Here is a 12,972-nt window from a genome sequence, read left to right as displayed (position 1 = left end):
CAAATCAACATTCGCTTCAGTTTTTTAGCAGAAATCTATTCGAAAAGGGCGTCGGCATTAATGTGCTTATTTGTTTATATATGTATGTATAATTCATTCTATCTAGAATCAAGAGCGTAAACTTATTTTGACGAACTCAAAAATGAGATATAGAATTATCACTATATATTTTAAGTTAGAAAATTAAAATATTGATAAGAAAATCGCAAGTTATAGTATACTAGTATTGTTTAAAAAAAAGAAAGAGAAAAAAAATTAAGATAAGAATATAAAAGGATTAAAATACTATATAAAATCGGTAACTTATAAGTAGAAACAATAAAACAGAAAAGAAAAAGATCGAAATACTAAACCCTAAATAAAATTTAAACAATAAAAGGAAGTAAATAAATCAGCGCTGCTGTGTTTAGTATTTTAGTTTTACCCAATACCTTCCCGCCTATTCCCATTTCCCACCGGCGCCGGTGCTCTCTCTCTATCTTCAATGCCTGCTGATATGGGTGGCGGCGGCGCTGTCGTCGAATTGGATGAAGAAATCGACGGAGAAGAAATCGGCTCCAGAAATTTCCGCTTCTCCAAAATCGGAGGATCTGTCCCTATTCTCCAGTCCAGCGGCGCAAACTCCCAATTCGACCCCCAATCCCTTCCCTCCCAGCCTTTGGCCGTCGCTGAACGCTTCGGCCTCCTCTTCCTAGCGCATCCACACGGCCAGGGTAATTTTGCCCCCTTTCTTTCAAAAATTAAATCGATTCTTCTTTCTAAGTATTGTTTTGGGGTTTAGGGTTTTATGTTGCTCGGACCAAGGACGTGATGGCTTCAGCTGAGGCCATCAATGACAAAAAGGAAGCTCCATCACTGCAGGAGTTGAGCCTCGTGCATGTTGCCATTGGAAATGTTTCGATACTGGCCGTAGCAGCTGATGATTCTTTGCTAGCTGCTACTGTTTCTAGCCACGTCCATTTCTTTGCTATTAGTGCATTGCTTTACAAGGTATTTCTGCTATTTCTGTATAGCTGAAATTTGAGCTTGGCTTAAGAAATGTTATATATTGTTTAGTGTCCAACTGCAGTTTTGTTCTCTTTGTCTCTTGGTCAATTAACTATGAACTTTCATATAGTAGTATTGTTCAGTGTCCAACCGCAGTTTGTTTCTGAATTTTGAGGTGCTTGTTATATGGTCTTTGAACAGGAGCAAGTTCCTTCATATTCAGTCTCACTTGATGATTCCATTTGCATCAAGGATTTACGCTGGGCTAGAAAAGATGCAAAAGCTTATGTTGTTCTTTCGACCAGTGGAAAACTGTACCATGGGTCTGGTCAAAGTCCCCCTACCTGTTTGATGGAAGGTGTTGATTCTGGTATGTCTCAACCCTTGCTGGATCCTTTGTTTTCTTAATTATAACCCGAGAATCCTCAAAAACATCAGATGGAATACCATTCACATAATCTTTTTTTTCCCATGTGTGTTAGAAGTATGTTTTTAGGTTCGCAACATTTATTTAAACAATACAAAAGTCTACCTGGAAAATGGTTTTCAATATCTTGATGTAACCGTTTAGCTTCTGATGCTGTTGTGTACTACTTACCATCTCATCTTCTTTTCGTAACTCTATGAGCTCCTTGCATGAAATTGGGTAAAAAGTTATCCTCATTTAAGATTATGTCTCATATATATTTTTTCTATATAGTTGACTGGAGTACCGGAGGCAATCATATTGCTGTGGCACTAAACAATGTTGTCAGCATTTTATCGTGTCGCTTTAAGGAAAAAGTAAGATTCTTGCTATCGTTCCAGTCGGTCATTGGTGATGCTGATGTTAGCCAGGCTATTAGAGGTACTGCTCTCTCTCTCTCTCTATATATATATAGTATATAAATATTATATGCACACACATATAAAATGTTTTTATGCATTTATTGACCTTCCTTTCTGCCTATAGTATCCTTCATTGATTCTTGTGTAGATTCCATTTGCACTATGTTCATAGATATTATTTAATCTATTTTCACTGCATGCTGCTTATAATTATTCTTAGTGCATTCAAGCCTCAAGTTAATTCTCAGCAATTTGACCATTACTATGCCTGTAAGCTAATCCCTTATGCATGCAATTGATCTAGTTGGACCTCTTGTTTTGTCCACTAAAATACTATAGAATTGGAGTTGAATGTCAAATGCCGATATTAACCACTTCCATTAGGTTTTTAAAATGCGGAGCCTCTTGCTCTAAAAGGAAGAATTGGAGGAATTTTCTCTTAGAATGTAACTGGGTAATAGTTATGGGTGTGCAGTATCGAGTTCTGATACTACATGATTGATATGAATTATGAATAGATCTTGAATATTACGAGTCAAAAGCTAATAAGTTTGTGAGATAGAAGAAATTCAATTAACTGATACTATGCATGTTTGCCATTTTTGCGTTGTACATGGAATTATTTTCATATGTAAGCAATATATTGTATGTCTCTAGTTGTCTCCCTCGTAAACCATAGGTAGCAAAGTCCTTTAAAGAATTTGTTTATAATTGATTATGTCTCTCCTTATTTAATAACTTCCCACCATTAATCTATCATTACTGTCAATCTTGTGTAGTGGATTCCATCCGATGGATCCGTCCAGATAGTATAGCTGTTGGATGTTTCCAATTAAATGACGACGGTGAGAAGGAGAATTACACAGTCCAAGTAATCACAAGCCGGGGCAGAAGACTTACTGATGTAGGTTTATAAGTATCAAGTTTTCATTTGCTTTAAATCTCATATACTCCCCCCGTCCAAAAAAAATAGGGCACATTTACCATTTTTGGCCGTTCACAAAAAATAGAGCACATTCATTTATAGAAAGTTTTCAACAAATAATAACCCTACACATCATTCCACTAACACTACTTCTCACTTACTTTTTCTCCTTCTATCTTACTTTTTTCCCTTCTCTCCTACTTTACCAATTCTATATTAAAACCCGTGCCATACACCAATTGCCCTATTTTTTGTGGACGGAGGGAGTATTACTTTTATCCGGATTAAATATTTCTTTTGTTATTGCTTTCAGGCATCTCTGAAGCCAATCATTTTGTCATTTAATAATATCTTCATCGATTTCTGTTCTGATGCTGTGCCCAATCCAATTGGACCACATCTATTTCTCAGTTACCTTAAACTTCAGTAAGTCTAGTTTATTACCCCTGTTGTTTACCATTTTATGTTCTCTCATAACTTCTTTGTCTTCTCTAGTCTGTGGCTTCTGTCTAGTACTCCACTCCGATTAACATTTGTAGCTGTATTTTCCATGCGAGTCTCTAATTTGTTTTCATATTGCTATATTGGTTGTGCTTTTCTTTTATCTGCTGTGAGATTTGTTGCCTTGAGTATGAGAAAAACTGGTGCTGTTTGCTGGCTGAAAACATTTTGGAGGAAAAGCTTTGATGTAATTTTTTTGGAATTCCGTTATGCTAATTAAAGAATGCATGTTGGGAAAAATGGATGTGTTTGGTTATCTTATGCCAAAAAAGAATTTTGCAAGGAGATAAAAAATACATAATGCTTATGTTTTTAACTGTAGTTATTGTAACATAATCAAGTGTTTGACTTAATAATGCTAGTTATTGTATGGTGATATAAAATGCTGTTGAGTATTGGTACTTTGCAACTATTGGTTTAACTAACTATAGTTGTGGCTCTTACTGGTTGCAGTGGGCTGGCGTTTGTTGCTAATAGAAACATGTCCCAAAAAGTTGTGTTGTTCTGTTGGCCAGAGGATAATGGGAAGAATGAAGCTGCTACGGTTGAGATTCTTGATGATGCTTGGAATCTTTATATCGATTCTCAAGGTGTCCATGATTATTTGACTAGACGCCACTGCGATTTGTATGATATAACTATCTTATGGTGCGCATAAGTGAGGGGTGGGGAAGCAGGGTTCATGAGCATGTGTGCCAAACCATTTAGAATAATAAAGCAATTTAAAGTTGCAAACTACTGTTTCTGCTTCATTTTTGAGTAGATTTCAAAACCTCTATTCTACCAATTAGATATATCTTATGTCCAATCACCATGCTTGGGGATAGCACTATATTCTGATGTTACTCATGTTTGATCTCAGCTGATGGTGAAGAAAATGTGATCCTTGGGCTCTCTCTTGACAAGGCTTCCCAGAACAAGAATCTCAGTTTCACCCTGGGGGATGTTGAAAGAGAAGTCTCACCCTGTTGCGTGATTATATGCATAACAATTGATGGGAAGATCTCAGTTTTTCATTTTGTTAGGTAATTGTACCATGTTTTATGTTTGCTTTCTTATAGGATTAGTCTGATAGTTTTTCTGGCCTGCATTCTATAGAAGCTAAATGTCAATAATTTTCCCCACTATAGTGCTGTAGATGCTCTATCGTCAACTGGAGGATGTGCATCCAGTGAGGAAGATGATGCTTCTCAGGAATCGGTTAAGCATAAGCTGCCCCTGGTTTCTTCTGCAGATGGTGAGGAAAGTAGAGAGATAACCTCTACAACTTTCCAATCTCATGAACTCAGTGGAACCGAAGTTAAAAAGAGTATTGCGGCAAATAGTTTATCCCCTTCGACTGAGTTAGACATCAGAACACAAGAGCAAAGAACTGTAGAAAATGTGGGATCCCAGAAACTAAAAGTTGATGACCCGAAGAAAGTTCTCCCTATAGCGCTATATGAGCATAGTGATACTGAGAATCAGTCAACATCAGAAGTTGTACCAAACAAAGGCTTCTTCTCAGGAAGCATAGTGAATGATGTTTCAAGTCAATCTGCAAGCAACTGTACATCATTTGGATCTAATGTGGAGCCATTAAATAAAATACAGCCATCAACCGATACTCCAAGCACATGGCAATTACCAAGGTCAGATGCAAATGTTGATGCTTCTGAAATTCCTGATAAGGTTGATAATTCGGATAAAAGCACATTACAATCTGCCACAAGCATACTCAAAAATTCGACAGACTTGGAAGAAAAATCTTCTGTGACTTTTACTTCGTTTGGACAGACATTATTGAGTGCACAGGGGACTAGAAACATACTGCCAGCATATCCTAGTTCACAATTGTCACCAGGGAGTCTTTTTTCTTCAGGGAAAGGGTTCCAGTCTGAATATAAAAAAGAAGCGAGTGCACCTGTGTCTTCACCATTGCTGATGCCAAGTGGTTTTGGTTCAGGAAACGCGTCTCAGTCTGAACCCAAGAAGGAACTGAATGCAACTCTATCTCCGTCATTGCAATTGCAGAGTAGTTTTGCTTCAGGAAAAGTGATCCAGCCTGAATCCAAGGAGCCTACTGCACCTTCATCTTTACCTTTGCTGATGCAGGGTAATTTTGCTTCAGGAAAAGTGTTTCAGTCTGAACCCAACAAGGAACTGAATGCAACTCTATCTCCATCGCTGCTATCGCAGACTAGTTTTGCTTCAGGAAAAATGGTCGCATCTGAATCCAAGGAGCCTACTGCACCTTCATCTACACCATTGCTGATGCAGAGTAGTTTTTCTTCAGGAAAAGTGTTTCAGTCTGAACCGAACAAGGAACTTAATGCAACTCTATCTCCATCATTGCTATCGCAGAGTAGTTTTGGTTCAGGAAAAGTGGTTCCATCTGAATCCAGGGAGCCTACTGCACCTTCATCTCCATCAATGCCGATACTACGTAGTTTTTATTCAGGAAGAGTATTGCAGTCTGAATCCAAGAAGCAACCGAATGCATCACCATCTCCAACGTCAGCGTCACGCTTTGTACAGAATGCATCTAAACATTTTGGAAATGTATGATGCTATACTCTTTAGACTAACATAACAAATTTCTTTGTTATATGCATATGTTTTCTTTAGTTGCCCATTTCTGGTACCATATGGCTTAACCCATGTGCCATTGTCTTATTAAGTCTAGTGGGTGTTGTGACTGTTGTCAAATGTCTTGCGATTCATTGTATTGTCTGCAATTGGTAGGCTTTTCTGATCTACTTTTTCATGTTACTGTATCTTCAGGTTGAAGAAATGGCTAAAAAACTTGATAATCTGCTTGAAGGCATTGAAGGAAAGGGTGGCTTCATGGATGCTTCCATAAATTCGCAAGCAAAACACGTTACAGAACTGGAGGAAGGAATATGGGCTCTTTCCGATAAATGCGGAATGTGGAGGGTTTGTTCTCCTCTTCTGACTCTTTCCTGCAGTAAAATATGTATTGCTTGTGATGATGTCTTCTTGCTCTACACAGCCTCACTGCTGCTAACAATTTGATATCTGTAACCCTTCTGCTACTGTTTGACTTTTCGAAGTGTACATATACTTGAATGATTTCTTCAAGCCAGAGACTACCTTTTTCATTTCAAGATAGCTGCACGAATCTGTCCTTATTCGAGCATTCTGTCTTTCTGTGTCTTTTGAGCAATGTATATTTAGTGGTGATATTTTTATTTTGATTCAAAGGAAGCTGCCTTACAGCCTTGTAACTCTCTAAAGATCAGCTTAAAATTGTTTAATTTCTAGTATGCTTGACTCTTTCATAATTTTACTGATATTTTTCTCTCCTGGCTATTATGCAGGGCTTATTGAATGAGAAACTTGGGGAAACTCAAATTTTGCTTGAGAAGACAGTAGAAGGTTTGATCAAGTTTGTAATGCAAAGTTAATGTTGTATATCTTGTTTGTAAAATAAAGAGTGGTTCTGAGGCTTACGATCAAGTCTGTCTCCTGTTACAATCCAGCCTACCAGCTTCTTGTTTATTCAGCATCTGTGTGCATTTTTTTGTGTTTGTGTGCTGTGTGTGTGGCTGCATTTTGATGTGTAGGATATCTCTTAAGTTAATAGGCTCACTGCTATTTCAGTGTTGGCAAGGAAATTATACATGGAAGGGTTGTTCAAACAAACAACTGATAGAAAATATTGGGAATTTTGGAATCGCAAAAAATTGAGTTCAGAGCTGGAATTGAAGCAGAGACGTATATCAGAACTGAACCAGGTACATTATGGTCGATCGTGCGATCTCTTCAGATCAATCATTAATTTTCTATATCCCACTTAGATTATTTTTGATAATTTTATCCCACTCAGACTGGTTCTCTTTTTTCCTCAAACCAGGAGTTAACCAATAAGTTGATTGAATTAGAGAGACATTTCAACTCTCTGGAGTTTAATAAGTTTCGTGAAAATGAAGGAACCCAAAGGGATCGGAGAGCTTTGCAGAATAGGCAAGGGCGTTCAAGGTATTGCAGATTGACATCGTTTATATAAGTGTACACATATTTTGCGTCTACACAACATTGAAACAAAAGTGTCTTTCGTGTAGGCAAATTCAATCCTTGCACAGTGTACACAATACAATAACTGCACAACTATCTGCTGCTGAGTATCTCTCTGGGTGTCTCTCTAAACAAATGGCTTCTTTGTGTATTGAATCTTCTGGAAAACATGATGTCAAAAAGCAGCTTTTTGAATCCATTGGCCTCACATATGTTGGTGATAGTGAAAGATCCCCAGCTAGGAATAGGACACCCACTGTTCCTGCAAACAGAGAATTATCTATTGCTTCATGCTCTATTGATGCGAAAGAACAGTCTAGAAGGAACCAATCTGGCTATCCCAAGGGCAGTGAACCACAAACTGCGAGGAGGCACCGTGACTCTCTTGATCGTGTAATATTTCTTGCTAATTACTGTCCCGGTGTGCCATTTTCACTTCACGTTTAAAATGTGTATTATTTGCTCAAATATTGGTTACTACGCACTGTGGCTATTTGTTTAGAAGTCTATATTAATTTTGTTTTTTCTTCTCACTTTGGGAATGTTATTATTTGATAACTAATTCATGTTGCATTTCTTTCACAACTAAATGCAGAGCTGGGTGAGTTTTGACCCTCCAAAGTCAACAGTAAAGAGGGTTCTGAAAGAAGATTATGAGAAGGGAAGTCCGAATCGGCCATTGCTAAACATAAATAAACAATATCTCAGTCCTCAGAAGAAATCTGAGGTTTCTCATTCAGAACTTTCGAATACCCCTGGAGCTTTTCTAAAGCATCACAAAAGCAAAGGTATGATGAAGGTTTAACTGAAATATATTATTAGGTCTGTTGTTTTGGATAAAAATAAACCCACAAATCACTCTATTTCAAAAACTTGCAGACATTGCAAGTTCACCAGAACAGTTCACTGGCAGCCCGTCATCTTTGCTCCGTGCGACACCTGGATTTCAAGAACGAATTCAAGGATCATCAACCAAGGATCCTTCTGCATGGCTACCCCCATCCATTTCAGAGACAAGGATGAGTCAGAACCGTGAACTGGGTGCTTTCGGACTAGAAGGTGACAAAACAAGGAGTAGCCCACCTTCTACTGGGACAAAATTCTCTTTTGTTACAAGCCAGTCTAAATTTCCCCAGCAGCCTGCCACAAGCTTCCGGCTGTTAACATCAATGCCTGAGCAGTCTCTGGTTTCACCCTTTGGCTCGACTGGGAATATAGATCACTTAAAGGAAACAGCCAAGGATCAGAAGAACACTAATCTGGTGTCTGAGACATCAGATACTAAATTTCCAGCAACTTTCTCTTCTGCTTTTAGCTCTGCCCCTAATAAACCAGAGAAGAGTTTGTTCAGTAAAAGTTCTGAAAGGCCAAGTAGTCCTACTGATGGTCCGTCAGCTTCTAGCCCACTGCAAACAGTTTTGGATCCATCATCACCTTTGAGTAACAGTTATCCAGCGCCCTTGTCCGTGGCAAAACCAAGTTCATCAACATTATTTCCTGCAACTCTTTTCCGTTCTGAAGCCAAGGAAGATGTGTCACAGCCGCAGACATCTGTTTCTTCAGCAGTAACTTTGCCTTCCACAGTACCTTCTTTGATTGACGGGAGCGGTTCTGCATCTGTACCATCTTCGAACATTTTCAAATCTGAACCATCTTTGTCAATGTTTGGATCAAAGACAGAGGTACAGACTAAGGTTAATACTATTCCATCAAATACTGAAATCAGTGCTACGCCACAGGCTTCAACTGTTTTACCGAGCAATTCCAATTCTGGGAGTCAAAATGATATGGGTGACAAATCAGATAATTCTTTTGCTACACCAGCTATCAAGGCGGAAGTTCCTTCCGCAACTCTAGCTGTTTCAGCAGTTGCACAATCAAGCGAAGGGATTAATGGAAGCATGCAAAGTGCTATTTTAAATTTTTCTCATGAGGAAGAAATGGAGGAAGAGGCTCCCGAGACGGATCAGACAACTAATATCACATTTGCAAACCTGGGTGGGTTTGGCATTGGAGCAACTCAAAACTCAACCACTCCAAAAGCAAATCCATTCGGTGTAACAGCCCTTAACACGGGTTCAACTCCTGCTACCTCCCCATTTACGATGACTCCTGCACCCAGTGGTGAGCTGTTTCGCCCTGCGTCTTTCAGCTTCCAACCAGCACAAACTCTGCAGCCAACAACTGTTAACTTCTCTGGAGGATTTGGTTCTGGAGTTTCTGGTCAAGGTTCAGCTGCAGCTGGATTCGGGCAACTTGCCAATGTAGGAGCTGGCCAACAAGGTCTAGGCTCAGTACTTGGTTCTTTTGGACAGTCTAGGCAGCTTGGGACTGGTCTACCTGGAAGCAATGCTGGTGGTGGTTTTGGGGGTGGATTTGCAGCTGCTGCTTCTGGTGGTGGTTTCGGAGGTGGATTTGCAGCTGCTGCTTCTGGTGGTGGTTTCGGAGGTGGATTTGCAGCTGCTGCTTCAGGTGGTGGATTCGGAAGTCTGGCAACAGGTAGTGGTGGAGGATTCGCTGCCGCAGCCACAGGTGGAGGATTCGCTGCTGCAGCCACTGGTGCTGGAGGATTTGCTGCGGCTGCTGGTAGTGCTAATGCTGGAGGCGGGTTTATGTCGACAGGTTCAGGTAAATGCTATGTAGTTCAAACTTTTGTTATTCTTTTGCTATATTTAATGCTGTTTATATAAAAAAAGATGATTTCTCCGAGGGAGTTATTATTAGAATGATCTTATTTCAGAATATTCAGTGAATAGGCATGGTTATAAGTTATAACTGATTGCGTTGTTCAAAACTGACAGGTGGTGGATTTGGAGCTTTCAGCAATCAGGCTGGTAGTGGTGGCTTTGGCGGCAGCGGTTCGGGTAGTGGTGGCTTTGGCGGCAGCAGTTCGGGAACTGGAAGACCTCCCTTGGAACTTTTTACACAGATGAGGAAATAGTTTGTTACATTAAATGATGTAACAACTCGCATACACTAATCCCTTTTTGTAGGCTTTGTTGGAAATATGATACACATTTTGTAAGCTCTTAAATCATCCAGTCCAGGTATACTAATTTATATACCCATCAGTGAGGTATTCTGTAGAAATAGTATTCTTGCTTATTTGGACAAACCTCCGATACAGAAAGAAAGAGTTGCACAAATCATCCAAAAACAGTTATTGCCAAATGCCAATCCAAGGGAAATATCTCATCATGAAACAGAGTCGCAAAATGTCCATCATTTTGAAATTGACAAGCTGGACTTGGCACTCAATGCTGTTCTACACAGGAACTCCTAATTCAGAAATCTTTATTATATCTTTTTATCAATTGCTGATCTTTGCTGCCGCAAATGTGATGCCATAGAAGCAACCTGGTTCAGATACAATACACCAACACATAAATACGAATTTTCATTCTTCAACAAACAATTGTATGAACTATTAAGTAATAACTTGTTAGGATTTAATGATGAAGTTTTATTATTAATAGAATATTTGTAGTAATTGTAGTTTTTAAATTGAATAAGTGGGACTCATAAATAGTGAAAAACATGTCTCAGGGAAGAGTAGAGCTGTCAAATGGATATCGGGTATCACCCACACCCAATATCTGATTTTTTGGGTTTTGAGATCGGGTCGGGTAGTGCAATTTTTAGCAATTTCTAATTATATATTGTAATTAATAGCTATATATGAACGTGGCAATTTGTAACACAGTATTACTTAAGGGATAAGGCACTTTTGAATGTGACAATTTGTTAAGAGAATAAGAAGCACAAACTGCCATCATGTGCCAAGAGGGTATACAGTACTCATATGTCTCATATGTCCCTTGTTAAGTGATTCTTATTTCTTTTTGGAATGTCTCAAGTGAATAATTTTCCTTTTTAACATATTTTTCTCTTACTTTTTTTCCTTTCTAGTTTTTTTATCTATCTTATTCTATTCTCTCCACTTAACTAACAAAACTCAACTTTCTTAAAACGTGCCAAAGAAAATGTCTCATTTAATGAGGGACGGGGGAGTACTCAATTAAGGCTTTGTAATTAGCAGCAGTTCAATAAATAAACAAAATATTCACAATCTAGAGACAATGAAAGTAAACAAAAATCTAAATTTCTTAATCTTCTTATTATAAACGTAGAAAAAAGAACACTATCAAAGTTCCTTAGGTACTAGCTCAGTTCTTAGAGCATCCACAATAGTAGATTAGCCGGCGCCTTAGCCGCCAGCGTGCGGCTAGCGCGCTTGCCTAGTCCCCAATTGCAACCGGCGAACGCAACGGACGTGAGGGAAACGCCCGAGAAGTCGGATGTGGATGAGATCGCTCGACGATCGTCTGTCGCCTATTGCGCGGCGAGCGATCGGCTAGCCAAATTTTTAATTTTTTTTCTACTAATACCCATTCCCATTTCATTTTTCCACCCATTTCCTTCACATTTCACTACTCTACACGAAGATTTTGTAAAAAAAATGGCTCATGATGGTGATGAGGATCAAATGCAGCGAATTGACGACGAGTTGTGGGAGCATAACGCCTGCAGAGATAGATCGTTTGGTGGAACGGCACCCAGATGCAATCGACGTTCCCTAGCCCGATCCAGCATCGACGTACAGTCGCCCGAGACCACGTCGGTGCCCATCAACAACTGTTTGATGACTACTTCACTGAGGAGCCACAGTGGGGGGGGTCGTTTTTGCGTCGACATTTTAGGATGCACTGAGCACTCTTTCTGCATATCGTGTCGGCGTTAGAGGCTTAGTACAAGTATTTCCGGTTCAGATGTGATGCGAGCGGCTGACTCGGGCTATTGCCAATACAGAAGTACCTTTAGTAAAATCATTATCCAAAGTATTTCTTATATGAGGAATGAAGTAACATTAGATGATTCCTCTACCTTATTAGATCAAATTAGACTATGCGATATAATGATACCACCCATGCCAAGATGACAAGATCAAATCACAAAAGGAGAAACGGAGCAAATTTAACAATACAATTCAATGATGAACAATTAGAAAGCAACTCCAATTGATTAGGAAGATGTCAATGTTGAATCCAAATATCAAATTACTCCCTCCGTCCCGGCTAAGATGACACATTGTTTAGCCGGCACGAGATTTTAGGAGTTATTGGTTAAAGTGTTTAATTAGAGAGAGAGAAGGTGGGTGTAAGTATTAAAGTAGAGAGATAAAGAAAGATGGATATTTTAATAGGAGTGAGAAAAAGTGGTTGAGTGTATTAATTGGAGAGAGAAGTTACCAAAAAAGAAAATGTGTCATCTTAGTTGGGACAAACTAAAAAGGAAAACGTGTCATCTTAAGTGGGACGAAGGGAGTATAATAAAAAAAACTCATTTGAGGTGGGGCTACCATCTTTCAAACAAATTATACTGGCAGAACATATAATCACATACATCCTCATTCATTCGAATGTTTGCATCATCAAAATCCTTCTCCATGACATTCATCAGTGCATGCTTTAAAGCCACTAAAGCCTTTCATTTTTTCGAGTCACAAGAGGTGGGTGTTTTTGCGGAACCTGCTTTAAGACATAGGTCAAATATTAGTTGATACTCCCTCCGTCCCAAAAGAGATGCACTTTTGGATGGGCACGAGGTTTAATGCACTTGACAAAGTAAGAGATGGATAGAAAGAAAAAGTAATTTAAGTATTGTTAGTGGAGAATAAGTCTCACCTTATTAGAGAGAAAGAGTTTCCAAAATTA

The 12,972-nt window shown here is 39.0% G+C and overlaps 1 protein-coding gene across 2 annotated transcripts; it reads left to right on the top strand.

The window, feature by feature from the left end:
• The first annotated feature begins 418 nt into the window (after window positions 1-418).
• LOC125211224 (nuclear pore complex protein NUP214) lies at window positions 419-10,348 on the top strand. Of its 2 annotated transcripts, XM_048110946.1 has the most exons (18): window positions 419-713; window positions 782-990; window positions 1,189-1,357; window positions 1,688-1,834; window positions 2,595-2,719; window positions 3,054-3,166; window positions 3,695-3,831; window positions 4,104-4,266; window positions 4,372-5,782; window positions 6,005-6,157; window positions 6,562-6,619; window positions 6,845-6,978; window positions 7,098-7,222; window positions 7,306-7,651; window positions 7,854-8,046; window positions 8,138-9,628; window positions 9,668-9,886; window positions 10,060-10,348. In XM_048110946.1, the coding sequence occupies exons 1-18, from the start codon at window positions 485-487 to the stop codon at window positions 10,197-10,199; spliced, it is 5,562 nt and encodes a 1,853-aa protein (XP_047966903.1). In that variant the 5' UTR covers window positions 419-484; the 3' UTR covers window positions 10,200-10,348. The 2 variants fall into 2 exon arrangements, with proteins under 2 accessions (XP_047966903.1, XP_047966902.1); XM_048110945.1 differs by having other exon boundaries at window positions 8,138-9,886.
• The last annotated feature ends 2,624 nt before the right edge of the window (window positions 10,349-12,972 follow it).

This window comes from Salvia hispanica, chromosome 3 (genome assembly GCF_023119035.1).
Source record: "Salvia hispanica cultivar TCC Black 2014 chromosome 3, UniMelb_Shisp_WGS_1.0, whole genome shotgun sequence".
In the NCBI taxonomy this organism is placed as follows: Eukaryota; Viridiplantae; Streptophyta; class Magnoliopsida; order Lamiales; family Lamiaceae; genus Salvia; species Salvia hispanica.
Note: the sequence above shows the minus strand (reverse complement) of the source record. Positions and strands in the feature narration are given on the sequence as shown.